This window comes from Dromaius novaehollandiae, chromosome 16 (genome assembly GCF_036370855.1).
Source record: "Dromaius novaehollandiae isolate bDroNov1 chromosome 16, bDroNov1.hap1, whole genome shotgun sequence".
Classification (NCBI taxonomy): Eukaryota; Metazoa; Chordata; class Aves; order Casuariiformes; family Dromaiidae; genus Dromaius; species Dromaius novaehollandiae.
The window spans coordinates 20,679,698-20,699,200 of NC_088113.1; the positions used below are offsets into that span (position 1 = coordinate 20,679,698).

At 60.0% G+C, this 19,503-nt stretch overlaps 2 protein-coding genes across 3 annotated transcripts; one reads left to right on the forward strand and one right to left on the reverse strand.

Moving 5' to 3' along the window:
- Positions 1-1,216: 1,216 nt before the first annotated feature.
- On the forward strand, positions 1,217-12,711 carry TBC1D20 (TBC1 domain family member 20). Of its 2 annotated transcripts, none has more exons than XM_064521691.1 (8): positions 1,217-1,476; positions 4,328-4,513; positions 5,747-5,827; positions 7,390-7,576; positions 8,440-8,541; positions 8,996-9,137; positions 9,608-9,792; positions 9,956-12,711. In XM_064521691.1, exons 1-8 carry the CDS (start codon positions 1,389-1,391, stop codon positions 10,209-10,211), a joined length of 1,227 nt encoding a protein of 408 aa, XP_064377761.1. In that variant the 5' UTR covers positions 1,217-1,388; the 3' UTR covers positions 10,212-12,711. The 2 variants fall into 2 exon arrangements, with proteins under 2 accessions (XP_064377761.1, XP_064377762.1); XM_064521692.1 differs by having other exon boundaries at positions 1,219-1,431.
- Positions 12,712-15,949: 3,238 nt separating this feature from the next.
- On the reverse strand, positions 15,950-19,301 carry SOX12 (SRY-box transcription factor 12). Its single transcript, XM_064521694.1, has one exon. The coding sequence runs from the start codon at positions 17,921-17,923 to the stop codon at positions 17,171-17,173; it is 753 nt and encodes a 250-aa protein (XP_064377764.1). The 5' UTR covers positions 17,924-19,301; the 3' UTR covers positions 15,950-17,170.
- Positions 19,302-19,503: the final 202 nt, after the last annotated feature.

Consider the following 19,503-nt stretch of genomic DNA (forward strand, 5'->3'; position numbering starts at 1 on the left):
ACCTTGTGTGATCCGTTGTAGTGAGCAGTGCAGAGAAGCCTTACAGAAACATCACAAGCCAAAGTGTCTCCTGGGAAAAGGATCTTTTGCCATAAAAACAAAAAACACCCTCTTCTGTCTCAGCCCTGATGGGATTTGAGATACTGAAACAATTCTTGGGTATTTTTTTGTGCATTGCTGTTCATTGAAATCAAATCAGTTATGCTTGTCAGGGGCTCTGCTAAAGAGGCTGTTAGCACAGGGGCACCTATCCCCTCTCAAGGAGCTCTGACCCTGATGCCCTTCCTGCAGTGGCTTGTTCCAAGTCTTCAATATTCTCCCAGTTCCTGCAACAAGTCCTGCAGCCTTGGCATACCGCTCCTGCTTGTCTTATGAGCATCCATCACCTGTTTGTTCTTCTCTGGGGGGTTTATAACCATGTATTTCCTTGTTACTGCAATTAATTCTGCAAGGGAGGATAGTAGAATGTGTGGGCTGGGTTAAACCAATGAAGAGAAACGGGGCGTGAGAACACGAAGCACGGCCCACCTTCCGTGAGGGTCACTGGCAGGGGAGATGAGGCTTTCAGTGTGCACCAGGGTCGCTTTCTCCCCCGTGATTTCATCTGGTGGAAATATAGTGTGCTTAATCTTTTTATATCCTGGAATGATGTGAAAGTTGGACCATGTTGACTGTTTCCTTGATGTGCTGTGACTTAAAGCACCAAGTATGACAAAAATACAGCTTGTGGTTGTTTGCACTAGGTCGTGAGCTATGCAGGACACTTAACCAAGTTCTTTTATTATTAATCTTAATTCGAGGGAGGGAGGCTTGTGAATCAGAGTGCTTGGTGCTCCCTCTGCCCCCGCTGCCCGTGCAGAGGCGTCCAGTTGGCGATGAACTCCAGAGGCTTTTTTTTTTTCTTTTAAAGGTATTTTTTTATCCGGTGGGGGCGGCCCGTCGGTGCGAGCCGGCCGCCGCCTGTACCGTGCTGTACGTGTTGTGCTGCCGACTGTGCTGGGAGGGTGTTGTGCCATGCAGGTCTCGTGTTTTTTAATAAAAACCTTGAAACAAACGTCCCTGCGCAGTGAGCAGTGCCGCGCGCGCCGGGGCTGCGGCCGGGGCGACGTCGGGGTCCCGCGGCTGCGGCGGACCCACGTGCTGCGCGCCGCTCTCTGCGCATGCGCGCTCGCGCCCCTTCCTCTTCCGCCTGCGTGACCCCTCCGCCCCCCGGCTGCGCCTGCGCGGTGGGGCGACGTGCTGTGACGTGCGCCGCCGCGCGCCGCCGCGAGAGGGGCGGGGGGAGGAGGGGGGGCGGGTGCGAGGCAGGCACCGGACGGCGCCCGGAGCGCGGAGCGCCGGCCCGGCCCCTCCCGCCCGCCCGGGATGCGCCTCAGCGCGCGGAGAACATGTCCCGGCGGAGCCCGCCGCCCAACGGCGTCGGCGCCCACGGTACGGCCGGGCCGCGGCGGGGCGGGCCGGGCCGGGCCGAGCCAGGTTGGCACCGGGAGGGGGGGCGACGGCTCCCCTCAGGCCGGGCGGGGCCGCAGCGTCCCCTGGGGTGGGGGAGGGGCCGCCCCGTGGCACGGCGTCCCCTGGGGCCCTGGCGCGGCGCCCCCCCATCACGGCGCCCCCTGGGGGCCGGGGACGGTCCCCCCCCGCGGACACGGCGCCCCCAGCGGCGGGGCGGGAGGCGCCCGGGGCTGGCAGCCCCGCAGCCGGGGTGGGGCCCCGGCGGTCGCTGGCCCCTGCCCGCTGGAGCCCGTGTCCGGTGCTCGGGGCGTTGCCTCCGGGAGAGGGGGAGCTGCTACGGGGCGGCCGGCAGCGCTGCCCCCCGCCGGCATTCGGGTGCGAGGTACGGTGGAAGGGGCGCCGCCGCAGCGGGTGTCCGTGCACGGAGCGTTTCCCCTGGGTGTCCGGCCCTCTGTGGGCACCGGGACCCAGCTGCGACAGAGACCTAAGCGCGGGGCTGGAAGCTGTGTGCGCGTTTTCGCTGCTGCCCTGCTGAAAACAGGGTCCTCGAGCTCGCCAGGCTTCGCTTTTCCTACCTGCAAAATACAGGAATAATTGCAGTGGCTTTGCAGGAGTGCTGCGAGGGTGGCTTGGTCTTTGCCAAGTGTTACGTAAGTGTTAGCTGCTGCCTATACTTTGTTTCTGCTATTTAAAATGCAGGGTTGCCTTCAGCCTTCATCTCTCTTTAGCCCCTCAGCACTCGTGGTGATCACCTGCACCTCTGTCTGCAGGTGGTATTTTGCTCTGATTGCGAGGAAGTGAGCAGTGTTCCAGGTTCCCTTTTTAGCCATGAAAGTAAATAAAAATCCACTTACTGCAATCAGGTGAACCTTCCTTTCTGATACGTATAGAATTATGGTGCTATAAACCCCCGTGCCCTGAGCAGTGTGTTTCTCTGCCTCTCTAAGTGTAACTGACAGCTTGCGTTAGCGATTTGTGAGCGTACAAAAAAGTTTTTGAAACTTGCATATTTTAGTACTTGCTACTTTTGTCTGCTGTAGATTTGAACAGCGTAAAGACTGTTTTCTTGACAGCAAGTCTCAGAAGAGGAGCCCACAATACACACTCCTTCCTTCGTGCTGTCCTTTAAGTTCTCTGCTGTGAACAGGAGCTCTTTCTTTCGCAGGCTTTCTCTGCTCCTTCCTGAGGTATTCAGCGTGTGACAGGGCAGGTTTGTGTTTGCAGCAAAGCCTGTTGCAGCCGATAGGGAACGGTTAGCTAAGGAGAGCTGCTGGCTGTTCATGCACAAGTATCTTTGCTTGCACAAGAGAGAGGAAAGGAAATGTAAGGAAACTGTGATCACTGGGTGAGTTTTAAAAGATTTACTGCTACCAGGATTTTGGTGTTTAGAGGGAGATCTACCATGAACTGTTACAGCTTGTTTTTCATCTGGAAAGTACAAAAAAGGCTATTTTGAAAAGGGGCAGCATTACCACTTGACCTACTTAGGTTTTGTGTGCATGTGAACAGCCTGCCATCCTGCCCTTTTCTCCCATTCAGACTCTCTAAAAACTAATGCTCTCAGCCAGGCACTTGCAAACAGCTTGACAGGAGCGAGGAAGCGGGCCAGGGCGGCGCAGAAATGCTGTAAAGATCATGTGGCCGAAGAACTACGCTGGGTAAAACTGCTGTGGGAAGGGTGGAGTGTTGAGAAATGGCTGTTTCTCCATCAGGCTTGTTTTAATCCTCCCACCCCAACTCCTATTCAGACAAGTTCTTTATCAAATGAATACAGTTTGGATCACAAGAGCAGTGTTAGCTTTCCTGATACTAAACGTATCCTAGAAGCTACTCGCAGGGATCTGCTGGAAAAAAACCTTGAAGTGAAGGCAGTGTTCACAGCCTCATGCGGTGCCCTAACCCTCTGGCTGCCCAGCAAAACCCCCACGTATGCCTCAGTGGAAACTCCCTGGCGCAGGAAATCGGGTGGCCCTCAGCTGCCTCTGCTTCCTCGCATGGGGCAGTGGTGGCAACTGCTGCCATGCAGTATGAAATACCATGTCCTTTCTTAGCTCTGCGGGAAATGCTTTTGTGTCCTGCATTTAACTCATTAAAACCAGTGCACTGTGTGCTTTGTATGTGTTATTATCTTCCCTGTGTGCCCTATAATTCATGTGCTCTGCAAAGCAACACGGGTGCTTGTTTAATACTGGCCAGCCTGCATACATAATAATAGCTGGCAAGTTTGTGTAGATATAAGTAGATATGTTTGTGATAAGCGTAACTCTGATATCAGTACATCCTTTCTTATGACTGTTGCTGTCGGTAGAAGTTCTCAGACTGCTGTATAGGATGGCTATTTCCAGAAGCCCCTGCTTAGCTGGGAGTCAGTGAGAACATGAAGTCCTGATCTTAGGAAATAGTTGACACCTGAGCTGGCGGCTGAGTCAGCCTTTTCTGGAGAGCAAACAGTTGCAAAATGGCTTTGCCCAGCACTCGCGGTCCTGAGTGGAGCGGTGGTTCTGTTGACAGGTGTGGAGCCGAGGGCAGGTAATCCACTCCCGTGTCAGCAGAGGAACAACGGCGTGCGTCCGGGGAGGTCTCCTAGGGTGAAGACTAGCAGGGCTGCCAGGGAGCGGCTGCAGCAGCGAGCTGCCCCTTTGATGCTTAGCATGTGGAGACCCTGAGTATCGGCTGGCGGATCACCTGCTTGGGTCGCCTGTGGTCTGTCATGGCCGGGCGTGTGCTGAGTCTCCCGTGTCCTCTCCATTTCGCTGTGTGTGCCTGCAGACATCGCAGTGAATGGGATTTTTGCACCTCTGGTCTGAGCCGCTGCGTGCTTTCCCCCGTGCGCTGGCATTACCTGTTAGCTTGCTTCTTTATGGTCTTCTTGCAGACTTTGATTCTAAGAAGAAAAGAAAAGTGGCAGAAATTTATCAGGCTCTGAACAGCGATCCCATCGATGTGGCCGCACTCAGGCGGATGGCGATCAGCGAAGGGGGGCTCTTGACGGATGAGATTCGTTGCAAAGTGTGGCCGAAGTTGCTAAGTGTTAATACTGACGACCTGCCTCCCCTTCCAGGTAAGGAGCAGTCTAGACTTGGCTGCTTTGGAAGAACAGCTCGGTGATCTCTTTATACGCTTGAGGAGGAATGCCAACATTGAGCTGCACTGTTTTTGACGTGCCTTTTCTTTGTGTATGCTGTGCTTTTCCCACCAAGCTTGTGTGGGAAGGGGACTTGTGAATGAATGCCGTAACTCCACCTGCTCTGTATATTTCATGAGGTGAGTGACAGATCAGGAAGTGCATGACTTCCTAAAAACAAGGTTTCCATTATGCCCTAAGAGCGTTACTATCTTTAGCGATGCTGGTGGCAGTAAGTTTGCTTTGGATGTGGTTGGTGTGGCCCTTGTGCAATTATTTGGCACATGTAAGTTAATAAGTAACAAAAAGTAGCAAACGGAATTTTTGTTGTCCCTGTGGTGAGGTGGCTTTGCTGAAGCCTGGCTTTACTGAAATACTTCTGGAGGTGTCTCTTCCAGGCACGGATGAAGCAGTTTGTTGCATGAATTTTGTGTGTTGTTTCATCAGAACAGAAGCAGGGAAAATTACCTTCTTGATGAGACATGTGTGTGGTTTTTAAACCTTCACAATGCAGGAGATCCAAGTCTTGTAGTTTTTACGATTGCTGTTCCCACCATGAAAGATTTTGTCGATGTTCCTGAACCTAAGCGGCCATTCAGAAGTGCGCGTCCCCCCGTGTCAGTCAGGAGCCGGATTGCATTAGCTGATCAGAGCCGCTGGAAGATGACATTGTTTCACATGACAGCGTGGATAGTTTAGCATGCCAACAAATTCTTTTCTATTCTGTTTTAACTGTCTTGGCTATCCACTTTTTTGGTTTGCTACTGACTTATTTCTATTTAATAAACTATTCTTCATGGTTTCTACAGCATATTGTGCCTTGCTGCTGCTGAGTATGCTTTGAATTTCATAGCAAAAATGTGGAGCAAGGATGTTTCCAGGAAGACTGGGAGTGGTGTCAGTTTAAGCATTTTAAAATATGTTGTTTAAAGAAATAATAGTATTTTTTTTCACATGCTGAAGTGTCATTAGTGTCAGAATGCACAACAGTAAAAGCAAGAGCATAGGGCTTTCACATGAAAAATCAAATATATGATTGGGGTAGTGTGTCTTTGTATTGGGGATGGATTTCAACCTCTTTTTTTTTGACTTGAGCAGGGTCTCTCCTGGCTTCCTCACCCAGCTCTCTCTCTGGTACCTTTGTTAATGATATTCCTCTTTTTTCACTAGGAAAGGAACTGAGAGAGAACAATAAAGATTACCAGCAAGTATTACTGGATGTGCGACGATCCCTGCGCCGTTTCCCACCAGGTGAGAGAGGATCGCTCTCCCCTTCCCGTCTGCATGAGGGAAGATCGGTGTATGTGGGGCACTGCCTGACTCAAACCTTCATGCAGACTTTCCTCCTCTGGGGACTGCGATAGATCAGCAGGTGTGATGCTCCGTTGCTCCAGGAGGCTGTCTTCTAGAAAGCCTTTTCCTGCGAGTTTGCAGCAGCGTTCTTGTAAAGTAGAGCTGTTCTGCAGCTATCAGCTTCCTTCAGCTCCTGCCTGTGCCGTAGCTGTTGTTTGATGTGGTTCTTCTAATGTTACATCCCCTTTCTCTGCTGGGTCCCTCTACCAGCAGGCTGGTAGCGTTGAACGCTCACAGGACTGAGAAGCCTGGATCCGGCGTACCCCATGGTCCCTACGGGTCAAGCTGAGGGCGAAGTTAAGACAGTGTTTGAGGAATTTACCATTTGCTTCAGTTTATTATAGACTGCAGTCTAATTCAAGGGTGTGGAAGGCAGGCTCCTTAATGGTTAGAAGAAATTCTGGCTCTAAATGATCTCAAAATCAGTTTTCTCTCAAGGATTCATGCACCAAATTTGAAAGAACTCCTAATGCTTAGAAACAAAAGCTTTTTGCAGTTGTTTAGTTGTGGGTGGCTGGTGCCTTGTTGTGCTATTTATAAAACATTTAAGCTAGCAGTTACCTAACTGCAGAGCGGTCGTTATTTCTGGCTAGAATCTGCTTCCTCTTTCTACTGCTTTTATTTCACATAAACATTCTGATTCATTCTGATTCATTTTCGAGTAAGGATACTATGTACAAGTCTTTTTCTTGAAGGGTCCGCTAACAGTTTCTTTCTGCCCTCGAATGGCAGCTTCCTGCCTATTTTTAGAAGCATTAGAGAAGAAGGGAAAAAGGAGAACTTTGCCATTGCAGGGTCTCAGCTGGGACTTTCTCTGCTCGGCCTTTATGCGTTTTATCTGTTGACAAGGACTCTGCCAAAAAACTGCTGCAGTTGTGCAGAATAATAATTTTTTTCCTGCGACATCCTGTCCCTAAAACATGTTGTTAACAGAGGAGTAGTATAAAGGTGTGGTGATAGGGGCTTCACAATTTGATGCAGTTGGCACAATTTCTGTGAAAATAGGTCCTGTTTAATTTTTTCTAGGACCCCTGGGGAAATTAGAAATGATGGAAGTGTCCTCAGCAGTGCTGGGTATGCAGCGCGATTCTCTCTTCGCAGCACTGTACGAACATCAGTAAACCCTGCTCCCGTCCTCCGCAGCGACTTCCTTACGGCTAGGGGCACTGCAGCTCCGGGGGTTAACAACCTAACGGCTTGCCAGCTTCCCCTGGGCCAGCAGAGTTTTAGGGGAGCAGGATTAGGACTCTGGATTTTTCTCCACTAGTTTTACATCCAGCCCCTTGCACCACCTCCCTTGTGCTCGGGCTGGTTGATAAGTGGCGGGTGCTGAGGCTGTGGCTGCCTCTGCCTCACGGAGCCCTCTCCTCGGATACTGTAGCCACGATCGCTGTTGCGGTGGGTGGCTGCTCAGGGCCCTGAGATGCAGCCTGTCCCACCATCTCTTGCTGTCCCCACAGGGATGCCGGATGACCAGAGAGAAGGGCTGCAGGAGGAGCTCATCGATATTATCCTGCACGTCCTCAAGCGTAACCCCCAGCTGCATTACTACCAGGGCTACCACGACATCGTGGTCACCTTCCTTTTGGTGGTAGGCGACAGACTGGCCACGGCTCTGGTGGAAAAGCTCTCCACGCATCATCTCAGGTACCTCGGCGGGCTCGGCCTGAGGAGAGGACCTGCTCGCACGTCCTCGTACTGCGGAGACGCCTGTGCTGGGGGGAGAGATGGGAATGTCTCAGCGCGAGGCGGGGGAGCCTAGAAAGCAGAGCCTTGGGCGAAGGGCGGCCGCCTGTCACGTCTGCGCCCAGAGGGATGCCTTTAGGGAGCAGCGTGACCACGTGACAGCGCGTGGCTTTGCAGGGAGTTGTGCTCCAGGGAAGGGATAATTGAGGACTGCTTCATCAAATGTCAGTTTAATTTGTAGCATCTCTTGAAGCTGAAAAAGCCAACGTGCATGTATTATTAATAATCTCTGGTCGTCTCCTCTGTCAGTGCCTCACTGGCTCCCGTGAGCTGGCTCAGCACAGTGCCTCCCACTTTTCCGTATAAAGCCCTGGGCAGTTTTGTGCTAAAAGTGTGGTCTGTAAAGCCAGTGTCCCAAGCCCCAGGGTGAGTGAATCTCTTATTTGTGCCCTGAAATAAGAACAAGCCTTCAGCCAGGGAGCGGTTTGGAGGGATTCTCCCTCTTCTCCCAGACAGCAGGTTAGATTGCAGGTGCCGCAGAGGTGTTAGGGTTTGTGCACGCATTGCAGCAAAATAAGAAGAGGTGGCAGTTAACACTGGCATGACTGTGTGAGCCCAGCTTTTCTGGGTAGATCAGCTCTGTGTGCCGTCCGGCGGGTGGGAAGGGGCTATCCCAAAGAACCAGAGTTCCCTGGGAGTAGGGGGCCACCCTGGCAGCGAAGCAGTTTATTGCAGTTATGTTTACCCTCTGACTGCCCCCCTGGAGGAGGACGCAGCTCAGCGACATGGTCACTTGACAGAGCTTTTGTTTAATCTTTCCTCAGGGATTTTATGGACCCAACGATGGATAATACCAAGCACATTTTAAATTACCTGATGCCCATCATAGACCAGGTGAACCCTGAGGTGCATGACTTCATGCAGAGGTATGCAGATGTTCCCTTGGAGCCTCCTAGCTCTGCCCCGTTAGTCTCACATTACTGTTCATGGTTTCATTTGCATCAGCTGGTTTCACTAGGTAGCATGTTCACAGCACCAGAGTGGCTTTCTCAGAATAAATCAATAGCTGGCCCACAGCTATCAGTGTGCTGCCTGGTCGTGAGAGGCTTTAAAGGGTGGCATCTTCACCCAAGCTATCTGCACTCAGATGAGTAGTACAAGTACTTTGTCTTGGATTTGTCATCTCTGTATCAGAGGTATGGTTCCTGGTGCTGGGTTGAGCTCTGAGTGCTCTGTTGATAGTCAGTTGTATCTCCCCTTCTAGGAATGGAGGCTTTTGGATAAAGCATGTGCTGGACAGGGGTCACCAAGGAGTATTTTAGCACTGTTTCCAGGCTGCTGGCTGCCGTTGACCTAACCGAGCACTTTCTCTTTGTGCAGTGCGGAAGTGGGAACTATCTTTGCGCTCAGCTGGCTGATCACGTGGTTTGGGCATGTTTTGTCTGACTTCAGACACGTCGTGCGATTATATGACTTCTTTCTGGCGTGCCATCCACTGATGCCCATTTACTTTGCCGCTGTGGTAGGTATTGCCCAAGGTGATGGGGGGAATTAATTGAACCAATGCAAAGTTCTGGTGGTTTGGGGCTGTTGAGAGGGGCTGGAAAATATAGTGCTATTGCTGTCCCTTGCTGTACCGCGCTCTGCGGGGGCCTTCGTGGCTCCAAACAAATCTCTGTGCAAACGGAAGTCAAGGAGTCAAGTCCTGCTGAGGTTCTGCCCGTGTCTCAGGCCTGCCAGCACCAGGCCCTTGTCAGAAGGCGTAACTACCCGGAAGGGGCTTTTCATGGCTTCGGAGCGTCAGGGAGGGTATAAGCGTTTCCTTTCCCAGATGAGGAGTGCTTTGTTGCAGGGTGTCATCTCAAAGAAGGGCAGGCCTTTCAGATGGCAAGTGAAATGTTTTCCTCTTCCAGCGCTGAAGTTAGTGGCAGTGAGTGACAAGGAGCATCCGCTCTTCCCAGCTGTTCTCAGTGCTCTCGCTCCTCTCTGTAGATTGTGCTGTATCGGGAGCAGGAAGTTCTGGACTGCGAGTGCGACATGGCCTCTGTCCACCACCTCCTGTCCCAAATCCCACAGGACCTTCCTTACGAGACTCTGATCAGCAGAGCTGGGGACCTTTTTGTCCAGTTTCCACCATCTGAACTTGCCAGGGAGGCAGCTCAGCAGCAGGCTGAACGGTGAGTGCAGGACAGTCCGTGTGCCCCCAGCATAGCGCCCGCATGATCTGTGCATCCCTGCCTAGGCCAGGTCTCGCTTCCTCGAGAAGCTCTTCCTGCCCGGCAGCAGGTTGGTCCTAACGGCACATCCAAGGCTGCTCTTGACCCGTTTCTTCTCTTGCAGAACCGCTGCTTCCACTTTCAAAGACTTTGAGTTGGCATCAGTGCAGCAGAGACCAGACACTGTGTTGAGACAACGCTTCAGGGAGCGACTCCGAGGGGAGGAGCGGACAAAATCCATCTTGACAAAGCCACGGACCAACCGTTTTGTCAAGCTGGCGGTTATGGGGCTGACGGTGGCGCTGGGAGCAGCCGCCCTGGCTGTGGTGAAGAGTGCGTTGGAATGGGCACCCAAGTTCGAACTGCAGATCTTCCCCTGAAGCCGGGGAAGGGCTTTCCCCGTCACCAATCCCGCATCCTTCCCTGGTGGGAATGGATGATATCTGATGAAAGGACATGTCTGCAAATGACCTGTCTGAAGAGTTTTCTATTCTTGCTGCGTCCCGTGACGCTTTTGGCCTTTGCGACAGAGACTGGTGGGAACCAGCCCGGCAGGATCGTTCCGCACACCGACACTCACCTCGTTCCCGCCTCCCTGCGCAGGAGGGGCTCCGACGGGCTCTGCTGCTGCGTCGTGAGGGACCGGAGGTACGGACAAGCCTGGCTCCTCAGGCCGTGCAGCGGGTGACTGTGCGAGCGGAGAGCTGTGCGTGGGCTGTGCCGAAACGATCTTGCCTTCTCTGCTGGGGATAATTAGCGGGAGCGAGGGCAGATGCTTGCCTGGGAAGAGCGTGATGGCAGGGTTTGGTCTGCGCGTGGGGGCGAGGGGTTGGCACGCTCCTGCGCCCTCCGGCTCCCCAGCACTCCTGTCTGCGGCTGCCAGAGCACCTGGCGGTCTCTGTTTAGGTTCACCAGTAGTGCGACCCTTTTCTTTCGTTACAGGCAACCCCTGTGTAGAGCCAAATCTTTAACAAATCCCCGTGAGATGAGGTTGTCTCCAGCGTATAACACTCCATGACTCCGCTTCCTAATCCTTGCAGTCTGATCCGTTTACAGCAGTGAATGGCAGGGGACAGGAGCATCTGTGGGAATTCTTGGGCCTCGCGGTCGCTGGGGCACCTTCACTGGCAATAGCACGTTCGTATCTCAGGTCAGCAAGGGGAGAGAGAAGTGCCACTCACCCTGCTCGAGGTATATATATACTGTTACGAGCCAGATCATGTCACCACACGTGTTAGTGGAGCCACAAAGCAGCTCCTTTTGCTGACTTTTACACCTCCGAAAGCAGACTCTTAAGGTGGAAAAAGGCTTTTTCCACCTTGTGAAGTAGTTTGCACAGGACAGGAGTCATTACTGTGGGAAATCTGTCATAATTCTCTCCCACTAGCTGATCAGACTTCTGCATCGCCCTTCGGAGTCACACCAGTGAGGGAATTTACCCGAAAGGCTGCTCCCAAGCCCTGCACAGCCCCTGTCTCCTCGCCGAGTCTGGTAACAGGCTCCCCATTCCCTGCCCTGCTGAAAGCCTAAGCAGCAAGTCCTTCTAGGTAACTTCGTATCTCACCGAAACAAAGCCAATAGACAGTGTATGCCTCTACCTCTCCCCTGCGCTGCTAAACCCTCCCGCAAGTGCCCTTACCCTGTCTCTTGCTGGTTCCCACCCGTCTCCCCCTCTGTGCCCAAAGCCGCCTGTGCCGGTGTCCCGGGGTTACGCCCCTGAGAATGAGGTGTTGGTTGAAGAGTTACAGATTTCTGGATATACAAGAAAATTTGTGCCCTGCAAGGCTCGACACCCTCCTGCCCATAGCCGCATTCGTGTAAATTCATGACCACGTCAGGGTAAATTCTGGGTTACCCCTGCGCGCCCTCAGCCTGGGGGAGGCCTGGCCTTTCCAGCCCTGGGTGGCTGAAGTGCCCGGGGTGCAGCCGCGTTGCCTGACTCGTGTTTCTTTAAAACACCGAGCAGAGAAGTTTCCTTTGCTTCTGCAGGCTGCAATCTGGAGTATTTAAATTTGCTTTCAAACAGATAGGGATGTGAGATCTGCCCCCTCGTCCCTTGTTGGCCTCTGTCCGGGACGCGTTGCTTTCTGGTGCCAGCCGCTGGCTGACGGCAGGGCTGTCCGCGCCGCCGGGGGAGCTGCCGGCTGCTCGCAGCTCTCCTTTCCCAGCGCTCCTGCAGATACGTGGCGTGTTTAACGGGCAGCGCGTGTTTAACGGGCAGCGCGCGTTCGTGCGTGCACGGGGGGCCGTCGGGCCGAGGCACAGGGGCGCAGCAGCCTCTGCAATGCAATAAAGGGGAGGGAGAGGAGAGCTGTGTTACTTAGCACTTTAGAAACGGAACTGAAAGAGGAGAGCATTTTCCTACCTGTTTTCTTTCCTTGCCCAAGTCCAAACCTTCACTCTGCCAGAGATGCTGCGGATGCCGGTGGGTGGCCGTGGGGAACAAAAATGTTCCTTCCCCCATGGGAGCCCGCGGGCTACACACAAAACCCTTCCAGCGGTGTGGTTTGTGCTGCAGCCGTGCCTCAAACCTGCATCGTGCCAGGGCTGGGTTTGTCTGTGGAGGAGGAGGAGGATTTTCTAAAGCGTCCGAGTGCGCCGGGCCTGGGCGGCGCGAGGAGCCGTTTGCGGCCTCGGCGCCCGCTGCCCCGAGGAAGGCAGCTCCGGTCCAGGAGAGGCGCCTGGCATGTCCCTGCCGCCCCCGTGCCCGCTGGCCACGATGCACTTTAGTTCTCGCATTGTCACCGAGAGGGAAGGAAGGATCCGTAAGGAAATGGTCTCTTCAGGTGGTTTGGTTACTCTGTACAAAGACTTATACATACCCGTGTAAATGAAGATTTGTACGAACCCTGTAATTGTAAAATAAACAGTTACTAAATACGCTTCCCTCCTGGCGTGTCCCCGGGAGCGGGATGGGGCTGGGGGTGCACAGTCTGCTCCGGCGGCACCTCCCGTCCCCCGAGCCGGTGCTGCCGTCCGCAGCTGCCGACCCACGCGCATCGCCTGGCGCCGAGCGACCCGGCGGGAGGGGGGCCAGAAGCAGCGGCTGACAAGGACGCGGGAGCGGTGCCAAGCGCTGCGTTTGTGTTTGCTGTTGCTGTTCTCTCATTTTTTAATCTGCCCGCAGTTGGTTAAGTGCCAGGACACGCCGACTCCATCAGAGCTCTCGAAGTCCCTCACGTCGGAGATGCTCTTGGCTGCGCCGAGCCCGACCTGGCCGCACGCTCTGCACCCCGCGCGGGACGCCTGGCACCCGGCTGCAGGAGGAGACCCGGGCGGCTGGGCGCAGCCCCGGGCACGGTGCCCGTCCTCCGGGCAGCCTGGCACAGCCGCGTCCTGCCATCACCCTTCCCTTGCTCGCAGCTCTCGCCCTTTCCCCTCGCGGCCGGGCCGCGCTCTGCTGAGCGGGGGGTGCAGCCGCTTTCTCCGGCCCTGGGAACTCGCCTTGCTCTGCGCGAGGCCGGCGGCCGTTTCCCAGCTTGGGCCCGCGCTATTTTTAGCTTGCCGTGACTTCCTCCCGAGAAGCGATTTTCTTAACAGCGTTCAAAGCTTGCAGGAAGGCGAAGGCAGAGCCCTGGTGCGCCCGTGGCCGGAGGAGCGCGGGGGCCGCTCCGGGGCTCGGCGGTGCGGTCAGGCGGAGGGCAGGCAGCAGTGAGGCCTTACAGCGCATCCGCATCCCCCCTGCTCCGGAGCCGCCGAGCCCTTCCCGGGATGGCCTGGCCTCCCCCGCGAGCGGCCACAGGCGGTTCAGGCCCTTGGCAGAGAAAACAGCCCACAGGGAAATGCCACAAACCTTTTATTTACCCAAAAATACAGAAAACAGGCAAATGATGGTGTGTGCAAAAACCGGGGTCAATGCCAGGTGCTGTAACATGGGTACAGCAGAGCACGGGTTGTGCACAGGCCGGCTGGGCACGGGTCACCATGGCTTGGCTCGGCACGGCTCGGAAAGGCTCGGCTTGGCTCGGCACGGCTCAGAAAGGCACGGCACCGCTCGGCACGGCTCAGAAAGGCACGGCACGGCTCAGGTCATGGTTGGTACGGCTCGGCACAGCGTGCCTGTTCCGGGCACCGCCAAGGGCAGGCAGCAAGGGTGGGGGCTGCGGCTGTATTTACCCCCCCACGCCTGCTCCCAGCCTCCGCAGGCCTTGCTGTGGGCAGGAGCATGGGCAGGAGCAGGGCAGGGGCAGGAGCAGGGGCAGGGGCAGGGCAGGGCACAGCAGCTCTGGCGGGTCCCAGGCAGGTGGGGGACAGCGCTGGGCGCAGGGAGCCCCCAAGGCCTGGCTGGGCCTGGCTGTGACCCCCTGGGGCCGCGCTGCCCCGGGGAGGGGGCCCCTGCACCGGCCGGGTCCGCACACGGCGTGTGGCTCAGCCAGGGGCCCTAGGCCATCCCGGGGGTGCGGGATGCGGGACCATCGCAGGGATGCAGGCGACGGGGCCATGGCAGGGCTGGGGGGCTGGGGGGGCGTCCAGGAGGCCGCTTGGTGCCGGGACTGGCAGCAGCGGGCAGCGTCCGGAGCCGGCTCGGGCCAGAGGCGGTGGCATCCCTGTGCGTCGGGTGGCTCGTGCAGCCCTGCGGGGCTGCTCCCCCCGCCCAGGGTGCTTCTCCCCCACCTGCCCCGGGGTTTCTGCCCCCGGCGCGGCTGGAGCGCGGCTCCTGCTCTCCCGCAGCGCTGGGACCCGCCAGCGTGGCCGTGGCTGCGGCCGGGGGGGCCCAGGGCTTCCCCAGGCTCTGCCCCGTGCCGGGTGCCCGGGGAGGGGGAGAAGCTGGGCCCGGCGAGGGGCTCCCGCTCGCCCCGTACGCCTGCCGCGGCGGACGGCACCGAGGGCCCGGGGGGCTCCTACCTTCCGGGCGGGGGAGGCCCGGGCAGCGCGGGGAGCGGGGCACGGGGAGGGTCCGGGGGACCAGGCCCCCGCAGGGCATCGCCACCGGAGCTGCCCCCGAGCCTCCCCCCCCCGCCGGCCCCAGCGCCCCCCGCTCTGCCTGCGTGTGCGGGGATGCGCCCGGACGTGGCAGCCTGGGAGAGGGAGGGTGGGTGGGATGCAGGGAGGGATGTGGGGAGGGTGGGATGAAGGGAGGGAGGCAGGGAAGGAGGGAGGCAGGGAGGGAGGGGTGGATGCAGGCAGGGTGGGATGCAGGGAGGGAGGCAGGGAGGGATAGATGCAGGGAGGGAGGGAGGCAGGGAGGGAGGCAGGGAAGGAAGGAGGCAGGGAGGGATGGATGCGAGGAGAGAGGGATGTGGGGAGGGTTGGATGGAGAGGGGGTGGATGCAGGGAGGGATGCAGGGAGGGTGGAAGGAAGCGGGGGTGGGTGGAGGGAGGGAGGGATGAAGGGAGAGATGCAGGGAGGGGGAGCAGCCGCGACCCTTTCAGTGCCGTGCAGGAGCAGGGACAAAGCGCTGGCAGGGCCGGCGGCAGCAGAACCCTCCCCAGCGGGAGCCGCCCCCCCCCCCCCCCCCGGTGCACCGGGCCCCCCCAACCCTGCCCGCTCCCCACTTACCTGCGGCATCCCCGGCCCCCCCGGCTGGGAGCGCAGGGCCGGGCCCCCCCAGCCAGTACGGCGGCAGCTCGGGGCTGGGTGCGGCCAGGGGGCTGCGAGCCCAGCCCGCCCCGAGCACCGGCATGTGGTCCCACGCGACGGCGATGGCACGCCGCGCACGGGGCACGGAGCACACGCGTGCACCGCCTGGGCACGCACAGAGCACACGTGTGCACCCACACGCATGCACAGCACACACATGGGCATGCACAAAGCACACATGTGCACTCACATGCACCGCACGCCCCACATATGCACTCACAGAGCCCACGCGTCCCCCCCTCGCACGCTCCGTGCATCCACACCGGCTGGATGCTCTAGCGCAACCAGGGCAACGTCCCCACACGCGGGCTGTGCACATGCATGCAGTGCGCACGCGCGCGCACACGCACACACACACGGTGCATGCACACAGGCGCGCACACACACACACACACACACACACACAGGGTGAATGCACCCAGCACCTATGCACACAGCACGCATGCACTTGCACGCACACGCAGAGAGATGCCCGGGGCCGAGGGTTCAACCTGCCCGCGGCAGCGACGCGGACACCAGGAGCGGGAGCCAGCCGGCGGCAGACCAACACACTTTATTCCACAGTTACAACAGTCGGGATAACCGTCAGCCGCACGGCCCGGGCCCGGCGGCCCCTCGCCACCACTGCAAGCCCCTGCCCGTGCCCCGGGAGCCCCGTCGCCGGCGCGACGCCGCAGGAGGTGCCCACCGGCTGCTCCGGCCCTGCGGCCGCGGCAGCTTGTTCCTGAGAGAGGTTTGGTTTTATTATTATTATTATTTTGTTCATTTATTATTGGCTCTGTGGCTGGCGATGGCGGGACGCGAGCGCGCGGGGGTTGCTACAGCGCGATCGCCGCATGTTGCACGACGTCCACGGCGGCGGCGGTGGGGGGGGGGGGCGAGCGGTGCGGTGCTCGCGGCCGGGGTGGCAGAGGGGGGGGCCCCCCGGGCGGGATGCTGCTCCTGAGATAGTGTTCAGCCTGGAAGCCCAGGCGTTGCGGGGGGGGGGGGCTCCCAGGGATGTGGCCGTGCATGCTGTATCCCCCCCCACTGCAGCACCAGCCCCTCACCGTGGCCTCAGGCCTCTGTGCCCGGGGCGGGGGTGGGAAGACCTGGCGCCAGTGCGAGGTGGTACCCAGACACCAGGCTGTTCCCACGCTCGAGCATCGCCGGTGCCCGCGGCCGGTTGGCGATGCCGGCGGCGCCGCGGGCCGGTCCCGCGCGGGGCAGGAGGCAGGAGCGGTGGCAGAGCCGCCGGTGCCACGTGCGCACCACGTGCGGCAGCGCCGCTCTCCCGGGCCGCGGCACCGCGACGGAGCCGCCCCGAGCCGGGGCCCGGCGGCCGCCTCGGAGGAGCAGGAGAGCAGCGAAGACATGCTCGTGAATGCAGGCAGAAAAAGAAGAAAAAAGCAAAAGAAAGGGGCTTTTCCCAGCGGTGCGGGGGGGGGGTGGACGGGGCGCGGGCGTCCCGGGCGAGGAAGAGGATGGGGCAGGAGGGAGACGGGGAAGGGGAGGGTCTGGCGCAGACCCCGACAGTGGGGCGTGTCACGGCGGAGACCCCCGTGCGGCCCCGCGGACAGACGGACGGACGGCGCGGTGGGCGTGTGCCGTGGGGGGGGCGAGCCGGCGCTCGGCCTTCCAGCAGCGTCAAGGCAAAATACCTGATTCCTGCATGTAAACAGCTGGTTTTCTTTTTTTTTTTCTGTTTTTGTTTAGGTTTTTTTTTCTCCTTTGTAAGACCTGATTGCGGGGAAAAGAGAGTTACCTGCAGCGCGGGGCTCAGTAGGTGAAGACGAGGTCGGCGAGGCCGGACGTGAGCCAGTCCCCCGCGATCATCGCCGTCACCTCGGGCGTGCAGTAGTCCGGGAAGTCGAAGTGCGAGGTGCCGCCCCGGGGGCCGGGCTCGGGGTCCTTGTCCGGGGGGGCCCAGGCCACCGCCGCCGCCACCGCCCCGCCGCCCGGCGGCTCTTCCTCCGGCTCCGCGTCGGAGGAGGAGGAGGAGGAGGAAGGGGGCGAGGCGGGAGAGGGCGAGGGGCTGGCGGCCGGCGCGGGGGGCTCGGCGGGGCGGCCGGCGGCATCCTCGGGCATCGCCTGGGCGCGCTGCCGGCGGGCGCCCGGCCCGCGACCCGCCTTGGCCTTGGCCTTGGCCTTGGCCTTGGCCGGCGGCGCGCCGGGGCCGCCCTTGCCCTTTTTCCGCGGCCGGTACTTGTAGTCGGGGTAGTCGGCCATGTGCTGGAGGCGCAGGCGCTCGGCCTCCCGGACGAAGGGGATCTTGTCGGCGTCGCGCAGCAGCTGCCAGCGGCGGCCCAGGCGCTTGGAGATCTCGGCGTTGTGCATGTCGGGCCGCTGCGCCATGATCTTGCGGCGCTCGTGCTGCGCCCACACCATGAAGGCGTTCATGGGCCGCTTGATGTGCCCGCTCGCCGTCCTGCACCAGGCGGGCCCGGCCGGCTCGGGCGCCGTGATGCCACCGCCGCCGCCGCGCTCCCGCCGGCCCTCGCCGCCGCGGCGCCGCATGGCTCGCTGCACCATGCCGGGGCCCGGCGCGCCGCTACGCGCCCATGGTGCCGAGCGGGGCGGTGCTGCGGGGCGGTGCTGCGGGGCGGGGTGCGGCGGCGCTGCGGGGTGCGGCGCGACCGGGAGCCGCGCGCGCCCCGCGCCGCCCCGGTGCCCCGCTCTTATAGCGGCGCCGCCGCCGCCCCGCCCCCGCGGGTAAACACGGCCGCGCCGGTTCTGTCAATGGGAGGCGCCGCCCCCCCGCGGCCCCATTGGCCGCCGCCCGCCCTGGGCGGGGCTCGGCTCCGCCAATGGGCGCGCGCCGCGGAGGGGTTGCTGGAGAGAACGGCGCGGCGGCACGCGCCGTGCCCGCGCCCCGCCGCCCCCCGCCGGGCACGGCTGCATCCCCGGCGCCTCTGCCTCGACGCCCCGGTACCCCCGGTAACTCCCAGTGCCTCTGCCTAGGTGCTCCGGTAACTCCGGTACCTGCATCTCGATGCGCTGCTACCTCCGGTACCTCCCGGGGCCCCCGGCTGGGCACCCCGCTACCTCCCGGTAACTCCGGGTATCTCCATCTCGATGCGCCGCTACCTCCGGTAACGCCTGGTGCTCCCAGCTGGGCACACCGGTACCCCAGGCAACTCCCGGTACCTCCATCTCGATGCCCCAGTACCCACAGTAACTCCCGGTGCTCCCAGCTGCGCACACCAGTACCGCAGGCAACTCCCGGTACCTCTATCTTGACGCCTCGGTACCCGCAATAACTCCCGGTACCCCCAGTAACTGCCAGTACCTCCACCTGGGCATCCCAGTACTCCCCAGCACCTCCACCTCAACACCCCAGCAACCCCGGTACCTCTCGATACCCCCCAGTACCTCCGCCTGGGCATCCCGGTGTCTCCACCTGGGCAGCCCAGTACTCCCCAGCACCCCGACCTAAGCACCCCGGTAACCCCGGTACCTCTCAGCACCCCACGGTACAGCCCACGGTACGGCCGAGGGGGCCCAGAGCACACGGCCCCGGAGCCATCCCAGACCCCGGAGGCGGCCGGGCTGGGCACAGGCCTCCACCGCCGCGGTGGTGCCCGGTCTCAGAGACGGGACGTGCGGGCTGGGAGCGGCCTTTAACGAGCTCGCCCGACGCCCTGCCCCGGTGTCCCGGTGCTGCCCGGGAGCAGGCAGGTGACAGGCCCCGGTCCCGGCGCGGCCTCCCCAGGCCCGCCCAGCCCCGTCTCGCCGCCGGTGCCGGAAGGGTTAACGGGGCCGCGGGGCAGAGAGCGGGGCCGCATGGAGACAGCGGGGCCGCATGGAGACAGCGGCTGCCCGGCCGCGGCGCCCAATGGCGGCCCGGGCGGCGGCGGTGGCCGCCAGCTGCGGCCTCTCTAATCGCCCGCCGCGAGGCCGCGCGCGCCGCCGCCGCCCTGTTGCCGCGGCGACCGCCGCCTGCCCGCCCGCCCGCGCTGCCCATTGGCTGCCGCCGCGGGGCCCGCGCTGCCCATTGGCTGTCGCCGCGCCCCCGCCGCCGGGCCCGCGCCCATTGGCTGCCCCCGAGCGGCGGGGCCCGCCCGCGCCCGCCAGTTGCCGTGGCGACAGGAGCCGGGGCCGCGCTCGCCTGC